Source organism: Pinus tabuliformis, chromosome 5_2 (genome assembly GCF_031772625.1).
Source record: "Pinus tabuliformis cultivar Carrire ecotype Pingquan chromosome 5_2, CPIR1, whole genome shotgun sequence".
Taxonomy (NCBI): domain Eukaryota; kingdom Viridiplantae; phylum Streptophyta; class Pinopsida; order Pinales; family Pinaceae; genus Pinus; species Pinus tabuliformis.
The window spans coordinates 881,478,992-881,492,071 of record NC_142306.1 but is presented as its reverse complement, the minus strand read 5'-3'; the positions used below and the strand labels follow the sequence as shown (position 1 = coordinate 881,492,071).

Below are 13,080 nucleotides of genomic sequence, written 5' to 3'. Positions count from 1 at the left end.
AATCCGTTTATTATAGATTTGTATAGTCAACTTCACTTAATATTATTTAAAATTTTACTAAATAAATTAGAAAACAAAATAAATTTAAATCAAGATCAAATAATAAATTTAATTTTCTCTTCTTAAAAAGATGAAAAAAATATAAACATTTAAAATTAAAAATAAAATTAATAAATTTATTTGTATCTTCTCAGGAAGATGAAAGAAAAGAATATATAACATCTAAGATCTTCTAAGAAAGATGAAAGAAAAGAATATATAACATCTAAGATCTTCTAAGAAAGATGAAAGAAAAGAATATATAACATCTAAAATTCCTTGTGAGAAAAGAATATATAACATTTAAAAATAGAATTAGAATTCGTTTTTCACAACTTTAGAATATTAAAATGTAGAATTATATTTGATTAGAGATTAAATTTGATCCATAGAATGGAAAATAACAAATAATCTGTGTTTACACATTATTTTTAAAAAGTGATACTATTAAATTTTTATTAATATAAAATAAAGAATGGTAAGAACATCCATAAGAATAAAAAAAACTGAAGTGTAAATATTAAAGTATAAAGGGTTTAATGAAATTACGGGAAGAATGAAAAAACCTTACATGTAAATATTAAAGTATAAAGGGTTTAATAAAATTATGGGAAGAATAAATGACATTCATTGTTTAAAATTGCATGGGGTTAAATATTCCATATTTCTTTTCATGGAGTCATTATTTTAAGCCCCTGCAAGCTTCTTTGAAGCCCCTGCGTAAACTAGTATTATGATATCAGAGCCAGTAACGTCTGGTTCAACGGTTAGTACTCAACAACACTCTATATTCAAATGGAATCTTTCAGAAAGTCTATTTCTTTCCGTGAAATAGAAGAAAGAGAGTCATTTGTTCAAGAAAATCCCCTTAGGAATATGTTTCGATCTGCATCTAGTCGAATTCTAAATTCTGCTGAGTTAGAGTATGAAGAAATACAACGCTCTGCTAGATGGCAGTTACCCAGAATAAATGCATCTGAAGTTTACTCAGATCTGTCTACTTTTCATTTAAAAGCTGCAACTAGAATTTCTATTAAGGAATCTATAAGCCAAATTCAAGAAAACTCTGATTGTGTCCAATCTATTCCTCTTCTAAATTCTAAACAACTTCAGGCGGAGGCAAAAAGATTAAAAACTTAGTATCTTCATCTGGGATGTATACGCATTTGGATTCATGCCTTAAAGCATCAGGGTCTAAACACATTTGTCTTAGCCATTGTTCGAGATTTGACCCATAATAAATACACTGACTCATTGATAGGTGGAATTGTAACTCCCCCGTCCAATGGCCCTGTCTATTTCGATTGCTATCCTAATTTCTCTGTATATGTTTTCGATGAAACAATTGAAAATATGCTTCAGATGCAAATCCAGACAACTGGATTTGACATGGCCAAAAAGAGACACAATGTTGCTATACAAACTAGAGGTTGCTTCCATCATGCAAATACCCTCTATCATGTAGTCTTACATGCCCCCAACAAAGAGTCAAAAGCAAGTGTAGTGGTGTTAACAGATTCTCGAAATCAAAAGATTGAACACCAAACTATAAGATGGGAAGACCTTACTTTCCCAGAACACTGGGTGGTATCTAATCCCAAGCCTTCTTCCATAAAGAAAATCACTTCTGCTGATATCAGAGAAGAACCCTCCTCTGCTATTCTTTCCTTCCCTCGAAGATTAACTATTGATAGGAAAATAATAGATCACATGGGCAGAAGTTCACCATTATACAGAAATCCTGAGTTTGTAGATACAGCTTGCTCTAGCTCCAGTTCAAATTCTTGTAAACATATTTCATTATTTGAGTTCGCACAGATAGTAAATTTTTCCTCACTTGAAGTAAAATGTCCAGAATGCCATTGCTCTGTAAATCTTAGCCATCTTGCTGAAATGGTCATGCATGAGAATCATCATCCTAGGACAGGAGAAGGTCCACCTTCTACTTCTGTAAATCCTTGTCCAAACCCTAAATGTTCAGACATACCATTTCCCCATGAGTCTGAGCATATTCTGATGACGCATGAAATAACCACTTTAGAAAATGAAGATCCAAGATTAACATCAATATTTAGCACCATGAGGCCAGCAAAGCCTAGATATGGGCTAGGATACTTAGAGCAAGCAAATGGTTTAATACCAGATTCAAGATTTGGTAAAATACCAAATCACTATAAGAAGCCTGCAGTCATGGAAATGCAATTTTTTTTTTACTTTGATGAATCGCTGTCCAAAACACAAAATTGGTGCTCAATGGATAAAGGCTATGTTAAATTGGGATATCTTTACTCATCCAAAGGCTGAAGAATTTGGTTTAAGTCATTCAATTGAAGAAAAGATAAGATTGTCCCAAGATTGGAAACAGTTCATGGAAGAAACCAATACCTGGATTTCATTCTATTCATGGATCTAGAAGGAACAATCAGAAACAGTGATGATGACTGATAGCACTGCAGCCACATCATCTAAACACTCCTGGTAAGCATTAGATGGCAGCAAAGTTGAAACTCCTACCACATTCCCCTCTTACAGAGGAATAGTCTTAGGATAAGGCTAGAGTTTTGCTAAAGCCATTCTAGAACACATTGATTCTACTTCAGGAAAAATAAATGAACTGGTAGGAAAAGTTGATAAAATGTCTTTATCAAAAGAAGATAAACCAGTTCCATCCTCCTTGTTATACAAAAGAAGTGGAAAAATACAAGATCTTGTCAAACCTGTTGACAGGTTTCCCCATCTATTTCCTAAAGAAGTTGCACCTACACAGAAAGAAAAACTGAGGCCTCTAGTTTAGAGGAACACATCTCTTTGGCATCTCTGTTCAAAGAAGAATAAAAGGAAGTAGAAGTACTTCCTATATATGAGCCCTTAGAAAGCTAGTACAACAAATATTCTGCTCCAGATTTAAGAGGCAAAGGTAAACCTCCAGATTCCCACACATTCTTTCCCGACTCCCACAGAGAATGGAACATTGACAACCTTAGTGTTGGTCAAATCAGGCAAATGGTGGACATGATGTTCACTGAATATCAGCTCAAGTGTTTGAGAGGGAAAAATGAAGTAGAAGCCTGTAAAACAATAATACAATGCTTCACCGAGACATTATTACGGTGGTGGGAGACTGAGTCCTCTCCAGATCTAGTAGCCAAAATGGAAGAAAGATTGCTCAAAGATGAGCAAGGAAATATTATACAAAATTCTGATGAGACTGTTCAGAATAACATGATTGGAGCATTAACCTCTATGATTGTAGAGCACTGGTGTGAATCAGAAGCACAAATGGCTGATAAACATGAAGTCATCCTAATGAACTTAAAGTGCAACAAAATTTCCCAATTTGAAGATTTCCATCGAGATTGGATGCAACGCATTTATGAGGTAAAAGATTCAATGAACCTCCTCTGGAAGTAGGTATATTTAGCAGCCTTACCTTCAATGTTTGTTGATTATATTTTCCTGTAAGAAAATTTTCAAATGACATTTGAATCTTATACATGGGGATAGATTTATTCTAATATAACAAAAGATTTGGTTGGCTTATGCACTAGCTCAAAAGTTAACAAATCTCTTGAAAAACTGTCTAAACTTCCAGATAGTAAATCTATTTGCAGTAGATATGGATTATCTATTGATGACCCATTAATCAGAAAAAGAAAGATTAAGAGAACAGCTAGAGAAGAAATGAAAAATACCACCAAGCACCATTACAAGAAAAAAGGCCTATCTTCCAGGCCTAGAAAGCAACAAAGAAAGGGATATTATAGGTATGTCCCTAGAACTCACTACTACAAGCCATCAGATATCCATCTGCATAGTGCTAAGAAAGAACAATGGAACAAATTAACATGCTAGCTTTGTGGTAAACTGGACACACTACAAATAGATGTCCAATAGGAGAAGAGTCCAAGAAAAATAGAGGAAAGAAATCTCAACCTCTATCACAGAAAAAGAATGTAAAAACAAAAAAACCAGAGACCCCAATGTTTTGCATGAGATGTGGGTCTAGAACACATAAAACAAAGCAATGTCAAAATGTAGTAATCAGAGATCGTCCTCTGATTCAGCAACAACAATTACTTTATTATTCCATTGGACACTCTAGTTACAGTTCTATTTATACATCAGAAGAAGAATATGAGGAATTGAATCTTCACGCTTAGGCTTGTAACTGCTTAGATTCTGAAGAATGCCAATGTAATTACCCAAACACACATTCTAACTCTTTTGGTGATTCTTCTAATGATGAACCAGAAATCAAATAAAAAGAAAAAGTCTTAATGGCCCAGACAGAAGAAGAAGAAATCAATATTTTGTCACAAATAAGAGCAATGGAAGACGGTGAGATGAAAAGCCGTCTTACTGAAGCCTTCATGGACCAGCTCAAATATTCCAGCCACCATAAAGGATCTTCAAAGACACCCTAATTCATTGTTGCCTCCTATGATCGCAATGCAAAATATTTTCAACGGCAAAAACAACAGGATAAAGTTCATGCACTTACCTTGGGGGAGGTAAGTAAAGAAATTCATAACCTTAAATCTGAAATTTCTGCATTAAAGATTCAGTTTGAAAGGTTAGAAAAAGGAAAACAAAAGGATGCAGTAGATCCACTAGATGAATTTGATCCACCAGACTTCCATGGTTCAAATATCCAGATATTTGAGGGAAAAAGGGGTCCCACTGCTGGCTTTCAGGAAATGAGGACACTTGCAATAGAGTACCAACATCACCATGTACAGGTTAACATATGTATTCAAGGTGAAATGTTTAGTCTAACTTCTCTTATAGATTCAGGAGCAGATGATAATATTTTAAACACCAAAGTTGTCCCAGCTAAATACTGGACATCTGCAGAAAGAAAGGTGATTGGATTGGGTGACAAAACACTTAAATATGAAATACCCAACACTTCAATCTGTTTTGATAATCATTGTATAAAGTTAAAATTTGTAGTCGGAGATATCCCAGTAGACTGTATTCTTGGCAATATCTTTTTGGCCGCAGTAGAACCACATGGGTCTATCAAATTGAAGAAAAACAAAGGTGGATATTTCATCACACTTCCAACATCTAGTGGCACCCCTAGAAGGATTGAGATGCCTTACATTTCAAATCCCAGAGTTTCGACAATGGTACAAGCCATGAGCAGAGTCAAAGCTGTTAGATCTTAAAGATCTAAAATCTACAATTCAAGTCTCACAACAGTTAATGCATCCTGCCAACCAGAAGAAAATTGTTGAGATAAAACAACAGATTGAAAAGGAATGTTGCGCTGAAGAACCTAATGCTTTTTGGCATCGAAAGCAGTATTCAGTAGAACTACCATACAAGGCAGAATATACAGGAAAGCTCTATAAAAGCAAAGCCATTCCAATGAATAAAGTGTACCGTGATCTCTATGAAAAGGAGGTACAAAGACTACTAGAGAAGAAGCTAATCAAATAGTCTGATAGCCCTTGGAACTGCTATGGGTTCTATGTAAATAAAAGGGTTGAACAAGTCAGAGGAATCCCAAGACTTCTAATAAATTATAAACCTCTGAACTTTGTTTTAGCTGACAACACTTACCCAATCCATCATAAAGGAGATCTTATCAGCAAAATTGCAGGAGCTAAAATATTCTCCAAATTCGATCTAAAGTCAGAGTTTTGGCAAGTTGCAATTTCAGAAAAAAGATAAATTCAAGACTGCCTTCAGTTTGCCAGTAGGGCACTATGAGTGGAACGTGATGCCTTTTGGTCTCAAACATGCACCATCCATATTTCAAAAGGTAATGGATTCCATTTTTAAACCCTTCTTTGATTGGTTAATTGTATATATTGATGATATTCTTATATTCTCAAAGAATGCCCAAGACCATTTTCAGCACATAAAGATTCTTGTAAATACCATTAAAAGAAATGGTCTTGTTCTCAGCAAAAAGAAAATTGAAGTCTTTCAAACTTGAATTAAGTTTCTTGTTCACACAATTTTTAATGGCCAAATCTCTCTGCAAAAACATGCTCTGGAATTTTCCAGTAAATTTCGAGAAGTTATTACAGATAAGACGCAGCTCTAAAGGTTCCTTGGATGCTTAAACTATGTTAGAAATTTCTACAGAGATTGTGCTAAAGATAGAAGTTTGTTGAATCAGCGTCTTAGAAAGAATCCAGAACCTTGGACTGAAGCACACACCAGAGCAGTGAAAGATATAAAAGCCAAGGTTAAATCCCTTCCTATTTTGCAGATCTCCAATGATGAAGCATATAAGATTGTTGAATCTGACGCTAGTAACATTGGATGGGGGGGCATCCTAAAGCAATAGAAAAATAATGAAGAGAAAATTGTACAATTTGTTTTAGGTACATGGAATCTTGTTGAAAAAAACTACTCTACCATAGAAAAAGAAGTGAAGGCAGCATGGAACTGTATAGATAAATTTGAAATACATCTTGTCAATAAGCCATTTCTCCTCAAAACAGATGCATCAGCTCTCAAAAAAGTCTTGACCAAAAACATTAAAAAGCCAGGAGAAGCAAAATTCGCAAGATGGCAAGCTCTTTTTGCTAACTTCGATTTTGAAGTGGAGCACATAAAAGGAGATGAAAATTGTTTGCCAGACTTTCTTAGTAGAGAACATATTCAGAACCAGCATCAAGAACATGTGATGATCATTGTGACAGAATGGGACCCAGCTCAGCAACAAGAAGTGTTGAGAACAATCAACGAAGATCAAAGTTGGGATGAATATAAAAATAATTGGAAACCTACATGGCAACTCAAAAATACAAAGGTTTTAGATGCAGACTTACAGCCGCACACTGACATCCTACATCTTGTTCCTGAAAGAAGAGTATTTCCGAAAGGAAATCGATGGATACATGACATGGTGTACAACAGCAGTATCGCCGCATCCCACCAAGCTAAAGAAGCATTACAATATGCTTTCCATGACATTGCAATGGTATGGTCAGAAGGAGGAGACAGAAGGAAAATATTTCATAGATTTTTCTCGATTAATAGAATCAGAAATACAAACTGGCCAATGATGAGAAATAATACTACACTTTGGCCAAAAAATTATCCAAATCACATTTTTCCTGATACCAATTTATAATTTCTCTGGATACAAAAAATTATGGTGGGACATTTTAAATGTCAATGGAAAAGATGAAATTCATTATACAAAGCTTAAATTGGGATCCACAGGAAGCATGCAGAAAAATCAACAAGCAGAATGATTAAGAGACTAGTGGAAATATTATGGAGTAAATAGAACTGCAATTGATCCAGTCTACTATGAAAGTTATTTCCAAATGCAGTGTGAAAAATGTTTTGAAAGAAATATTTTATAATGTTTCCATATACCATGTAAAAGGGTCAGATATTTATTCAAGTACCTGACCATGCAACCTTACAATAATTCATGGCTAGGCATGATGAATGGCTAGTCATGACGAAAATAAAACATCAATATGTACTCAATAAACCCATGATCGTCCGACGAATCTATACTAAAGCATGGGATGGGATCATATATCCTAGAATCTGTTTTCCAGGGAATACACTTCTTAGTAGTCCCAATACCTAAGTGGTTCTCGTGGGCTTTTCCGAAAAGTATCCACAATGTAATTATGATGTCTAGTCAGGGACTGAATGTGACCAGGTTTCTAGTGGGCTTTACTGTTCCAAAAGCATCCACTATGTAAAGTTTATGTTTTCACTATATAAATATAGTACAAAGATTCTTTCCTCATGAGACTCGGAGCACTTCTCCGACTTTTGGTGTGCTTTGAGCCATATCTCATGGATTGACAGAGTATTTCGTACTAAGTTTGTCTGCCCGATGGTCGGATGATTGTCCCCTCCTTTTCCTATATAAGAAAGGGGTAAGGCTCATTCGAGGCATTCAGAGTGAGAAGAGTTTTAGAGTCGACGGATTTTCCTACTCTTCAATTGTGGACTTTGGTCTGATTTGTTTGCATCACGAAGAGATCTCAAAGTCTTAGGTGATCTGAGAAGCCTGCGCATCTGTGTGTTCGACATAGGTGAGAACCTAAAGTGGTCAGATCTTTATAGAGTCTGTTTATATGAGCGTTGATTGTTTAAAGACTGAGTCTATGATCTTGCCAGGTAGCCTCCAGTAAGCTATCTCTTTGGTTAGTAGAAAAAGTCTAGTAAAAGCGAACACAATCTATCTCAGGATTGAACATATTGTAATCCATTGTAATCCATTTTTGAATTAATATAAAAGAGTGTTATCTTGTTTCCGCATCTGAGTACTTGTGCATTATAAATGAGTTGTTGAGGTAGTATCCATTTGAGTTACTATATGTTGAGGTTCGCCAAAAGTTCGCCAGAGGTTCACCAACGCACAGAAGGGACGTCAAACTGTGTAAGACGAGGAAGCCATGAAAGGTCGGCAGAGAGAGAAATGTGTTAGTAGGTTCGTGTATGGGCTCATATATGGGTTCGTGTAAATTAGAGTAATTGGCAAAAGTGGAGAAGAGACTCAGCAAGGCCTCGCAGCTGTGTTGCTATTGCAAGCTTCTTTGAAGCCCATGATATGGAAGCCATCTATAAAGGTTCCTCCCATCTCTGCAATAGGAAGTTCTGTAATAAAGCCTGGAATTGATTCTCATCAAAATTACGTTGGAATCGCAATAGAAATGGTACTATAGAGATTGAGGGTATCCAAACCTCCTCTTAAGTAGGGCCACTGTAAATAGTGAAAAGAAGAACAAGGTGGGGCCATTTTGGAGGGGACAAATGGCTTGCTTCCACCCACCTAAAGTCAAGTTGAGTTGTTGCTTCCGAGCTGTTGAGTAAGAATGGACAGGAGAAAATAAATAAATACTGATGCTTGCCTGCTACTTCATGGATGCATTCACTGCAATTTGAGAGCAGAAAGATTTGAATATTGTTAGTGCTTTTGCAGTGGGAAGAGAAATCTTGAGTGCCTCTCATCTGAAAGCAACGGCCTACTGCTCAGGTATTGGGAGTGGGGTTGCAGCCAATGTTTTGCCCAGCCTCTTGAAAAAGGTTGTTCAAGAGGTGAAACTGGTCATCTCTTTGCCTCAATCTTTCTGCGACATGGAGCATGAAGTTGAGCATCTGAACAATCTAAGGCATGATATAAATGTGGAGCTCACTCGAGTACAAATGAACCCTAAAAGAGTAGTGAAAGCTTGGCTGGATAAGGCGGGCGAGGCCATAGAAAGTTCAGAATCTATTCGCACAGATTACGAGCAACACAGAAGGTGCCTAAGTTGGTGTCCTAACTGCTTAGGCCTCTACATAATCAGCAAAGATATCAGAGATTGGAAAGCAACTATTGCTCAGCTCCACTCGGAGAAGGATTCTGATTTTCCTCCAACTAGTGAATATAGGGATTCTAATCTGCCTGCCCAGTTAAAAATTTTGACCCCCGGAGCTGGTTTTGTAGGAAATGCAATAAAATATTTACAGTCGGAGGTTGAGGAGAGGTTGACAAAAGATAGAAACACCCGAATGATTGGTGTGTACGGAATGGGGGGTGTCGGTAAGACTTCGCTGCTTCAGACCATCAACTATAGCCTCAAGGTACGAAGTTCTTTTGATCCCATCATTTGGGTAACAGTTTCCAAAGATTACGATATCTCAAAGATGCAAGATTGCATAGCCAGTAGATTAAACTTACGACAAAACTTCGCTAACAAATCTGATTTGGAAGGGCGAAAGCATAGGTTATGGTCTTATTTAAAGAATAAAAGATTTCTTCTTCTCCTAGATGACTTGTGGAAGACACTTGAGCTGCAAAGCCTAGGAGTGTCAATGAATGACACTGGTTCTAAAGTTGTTTTGACTACTCGAAATAAATGAGAATGTACCAGTATGGGAGCCAAAGATCCAATAAAAGTGGTGCATGTGTCAAAAGAGGAGGGTTGGCGGCTATTTTCTAGGCGAGCAAATGCTCCACAGGGAATAGAAGACATTGCAAGGCAAATAGCAGGAGAATGAAAAGTTTTGCCTCTCGCTATAAATGTAGTTGCCACTATAATGGCAGATAAAGTTTATCCACATGAGTGGGAACATGCTCTACTCCAGATGCAAACCATTGATAAGACGTTTTATGTGCTGCACAAAGAAATGGACGAGAAAGTTTTCCGACATTTGAAATGGAGTTACGATGTTCTGCCAAATTATTTGAAGACTTGTTTTGTGTACTTTGCAGCGTATCCCGAAGACACACAAATATACTGTGGAAAGGTCATAGACATGTGGATCGCAAAAGACCTAGTGAACAGTAGTGGAGAGAGTTATTTGCTTGCTACTACGCACAGATTTATCGACTTCCTCTGAGATCGTTGTTTGATTAAGGTGGTAGAGATGGATAATGTGGGAAGGGTTGAGTCTGTTAAAACACATGATGTCATTCATGATCTGGTGATTCTCATTGACCAGAAGGAGCAGATGTGTTTTTTTAAAGCAGGGCAGGGTGTGAGTCATTCTCCCTCTAAGACAGACACGAACGACTGTACAAGAATGTCGTTGATGAGGAATGCTCTATGCTCCCTGCCCACAGCCTTCCGATGTTCGTCCCTCTTAGTTCTATTGTTAAGAGAGAATCCTGGTATTAAAGAAATTCCTGGAAGCTTCCTGAACAAGTTGCCCTCATTGAGGGTGCTCAATCTTAGTATGACAGGAATAAAGTCTCTTCTGCCTAGTGTCGGAAATCTGAAACATCTTTCCTCCCTCCAACTACAACGCACGAGCATCAGGGAATTGCCAGAAAGCATTGGCGATCTGAAGGAGCTCCAATTCTTGAATGTTAGTCAATGTGTTCATTTAAGGTGCCTTCCGGAGAGGATAAGTGAACTCAATCATTTGAGGGCCCTGGACATAAGGGTTTGCTTAAGATTGGAGTATCTTCCACATGGTATCTTGGAATTTGTTTCACTGGAGAGATTGCAGTTTAGCCCGATGATTCTATTGGATTTAGAGGAGGAGGAGGCATGGGAAGATCTCCAAAGTTTGAGCAGTCTTAGGGTTTTGGAAGTCGGAATAAAATCGGCAGTTAAGGAGGGAGTTATGGGAAATTGGTCAAAGATGAGACGTTTGTCTTTATACTTTGAGGGTCAAGATTACCTTCCCCAGGATATGCAGGTGATGAAACATCTGGAAAGTTTCTCTCTTTTCAGATGCGATGTGGAGCGGCTGCCTGGTTGGGTTACGCAATTCCGAAAGCTCGTACACCTTTGGCTAAATGGATGTAACCAGCTGAAAGATCTCCCCATGGAGCTGCCATGTCTGAGAATGCTATGGATAGAGGGTTGCTCTAAGTTGGAGGCATTGGAGTTTGGGATGGGTTTTCCAAAGCTACAGGAGTTGAGCCTTTGGTATTTAGAGTCGTTGGAGTGTGTGGGGCCCGTGGGGGCAGCAAGTGGAAGTGGAGGGTTGGGACCATTACCCTCCATGCTTAAGTCTCTACAGGTACATGGATGTCCGAAATTGAAGAGATTGTGTGGGGCATGGGATAAGTTGAAGTGTCTAGAGAAAATAGAAGGAGAGAGAGAATGGTGGGATGCAATTCAATGGGATGAACCCACCATGAAAACGTCACTTGATGATAAATTTAAAAGTATATTTTCTTAGATATCGTACGTGGAATGGATTGCAGTCACTCATTGTGCAACTTATATGTAATATCTTGTAAATATAATATTTATATTAAATCTTATTTAGTCACTTTCCATTTAACATATGTTGCCCTCTTAACTTGTAATTCCAATATATAGACAATTTGATATTTCTATGTAGAAATAAAGCTTTTAATCAAGATATGTCGAAGCTATATTTTTTTAATTAAGATGGGGCAAGTAATATAGATGGGCAAATATATTATACGTTCAACATAATAATATAATAATATTCGTTGACCGAAGGCGTGAGGACAAAAGGCATGAGGACCGGCCACCCCGTCCTCTCAATGCACCTTGTGTACGGGAGATGGTAATGTAACTTGTGTGAGACTTCAATCAGTGTTGAAACTCATGGTTAGAATTCAACCTCCTCTTTAATAATAACAATATTAAATATTTTCTCTGATGGGGTTGATTAACAAAGCCAACGGTGATATTGAGGTAACATGTGGGTATTCATGAATACCACAAGGTCAAAGGTGCAGTGACCGACCTCCCCGTCCTCTCAATGCACCTTGTGTACAGGAGATGGTAATGTAACATGTGTGATACCTCAATCAGTCTTGAAACTTGTGGGAGGTGGCGTTCGTCGACGATTTATGGAGGGTGGCGAGGTTTGCTATCATACATTCTGGGTTTGGTCTTGTTATGGTAAATGCAGTTGAGCTTTGAGTCAGGGAGCCACTGTTTATGACGGCACCTTGTCTGGGAGAGGTGTTGTCTTCGTCGTCGGCATCCCATCCTCCTCTTACAAGTATGCATTGTTTTTAATTTCCAGCTTGATATTAGATTTATGGTCATCACGCACAGGGAAGGATTCAACCTTCTGCCTCTGGTTTTGTTTTGTTGGTCCTGCTGGGGTCTGGTGGCATCCCCTATGCGCTAGAGTGAAATTTGGCTCGTTGCCTTACATGGTCCCCTCTCGAGGTCCTGCAAGGTCAGACGATGTCTATGGAGCGTGTGTGCTGGATTTTAGGTGGTTTGGTTAGCGGGGGTCTTATTTAGGGAGAGGGACGAGTAATTGCAAATCCAAGTTCTTGTTGTTGGTTTGCAATTGTGCTTCTTTGTTTTCATCCTGGGTTGGTTGATTGTGGTCCCACCCACAAGGGTGGGGCGTTTCTTCTCGGTGACATTTGAAGTCACCCGTTGGTCAGCTTCAACTCATCCCAATGGTGTAGGGTCAAGTGGGGCGTTTCTTCTTGGTGACATTTGAAGTCACCTGCTAGTCAGCTTCAACTCATCCCAATGGTGTAGGGTCGGTCGTAATGTGTTTGACCCCCTATTTGGCTCGTTCATCTTCGCAACTTAAGCCCAATTTGGGAAGCCCGGGGGGTGGTGCATCTCCCTCACAAATGGAAATGGTAGCAACTAGCTTTGTGCA

The 13,080-nt window shown here is 38.0% G+C and overlaps 1 protein-coding gene across 1 annotated transcript; it reads left to right on the top strand.

Annotated features, from left to right (window-relative positions):
* The first annotated feature begins 10,386 nt into the window (after positions 1 to 10,386).
* On the top strand, positions 10,387 to 11,652 carry LOC149162126 (putative disease resistance protein At1g62630). The gene has a single exon (XM_089435103.1). The coding sequence runs from the start codon at positions 10,387 to 10,389 to the stop codon at positions 11,650 to 11,652; it is 1,266 nt and encodes a 421-aa protein (XP_089291229.1).
* Positions 11,653 to 13,080: the final 1,428 nt, after the last annotated feature.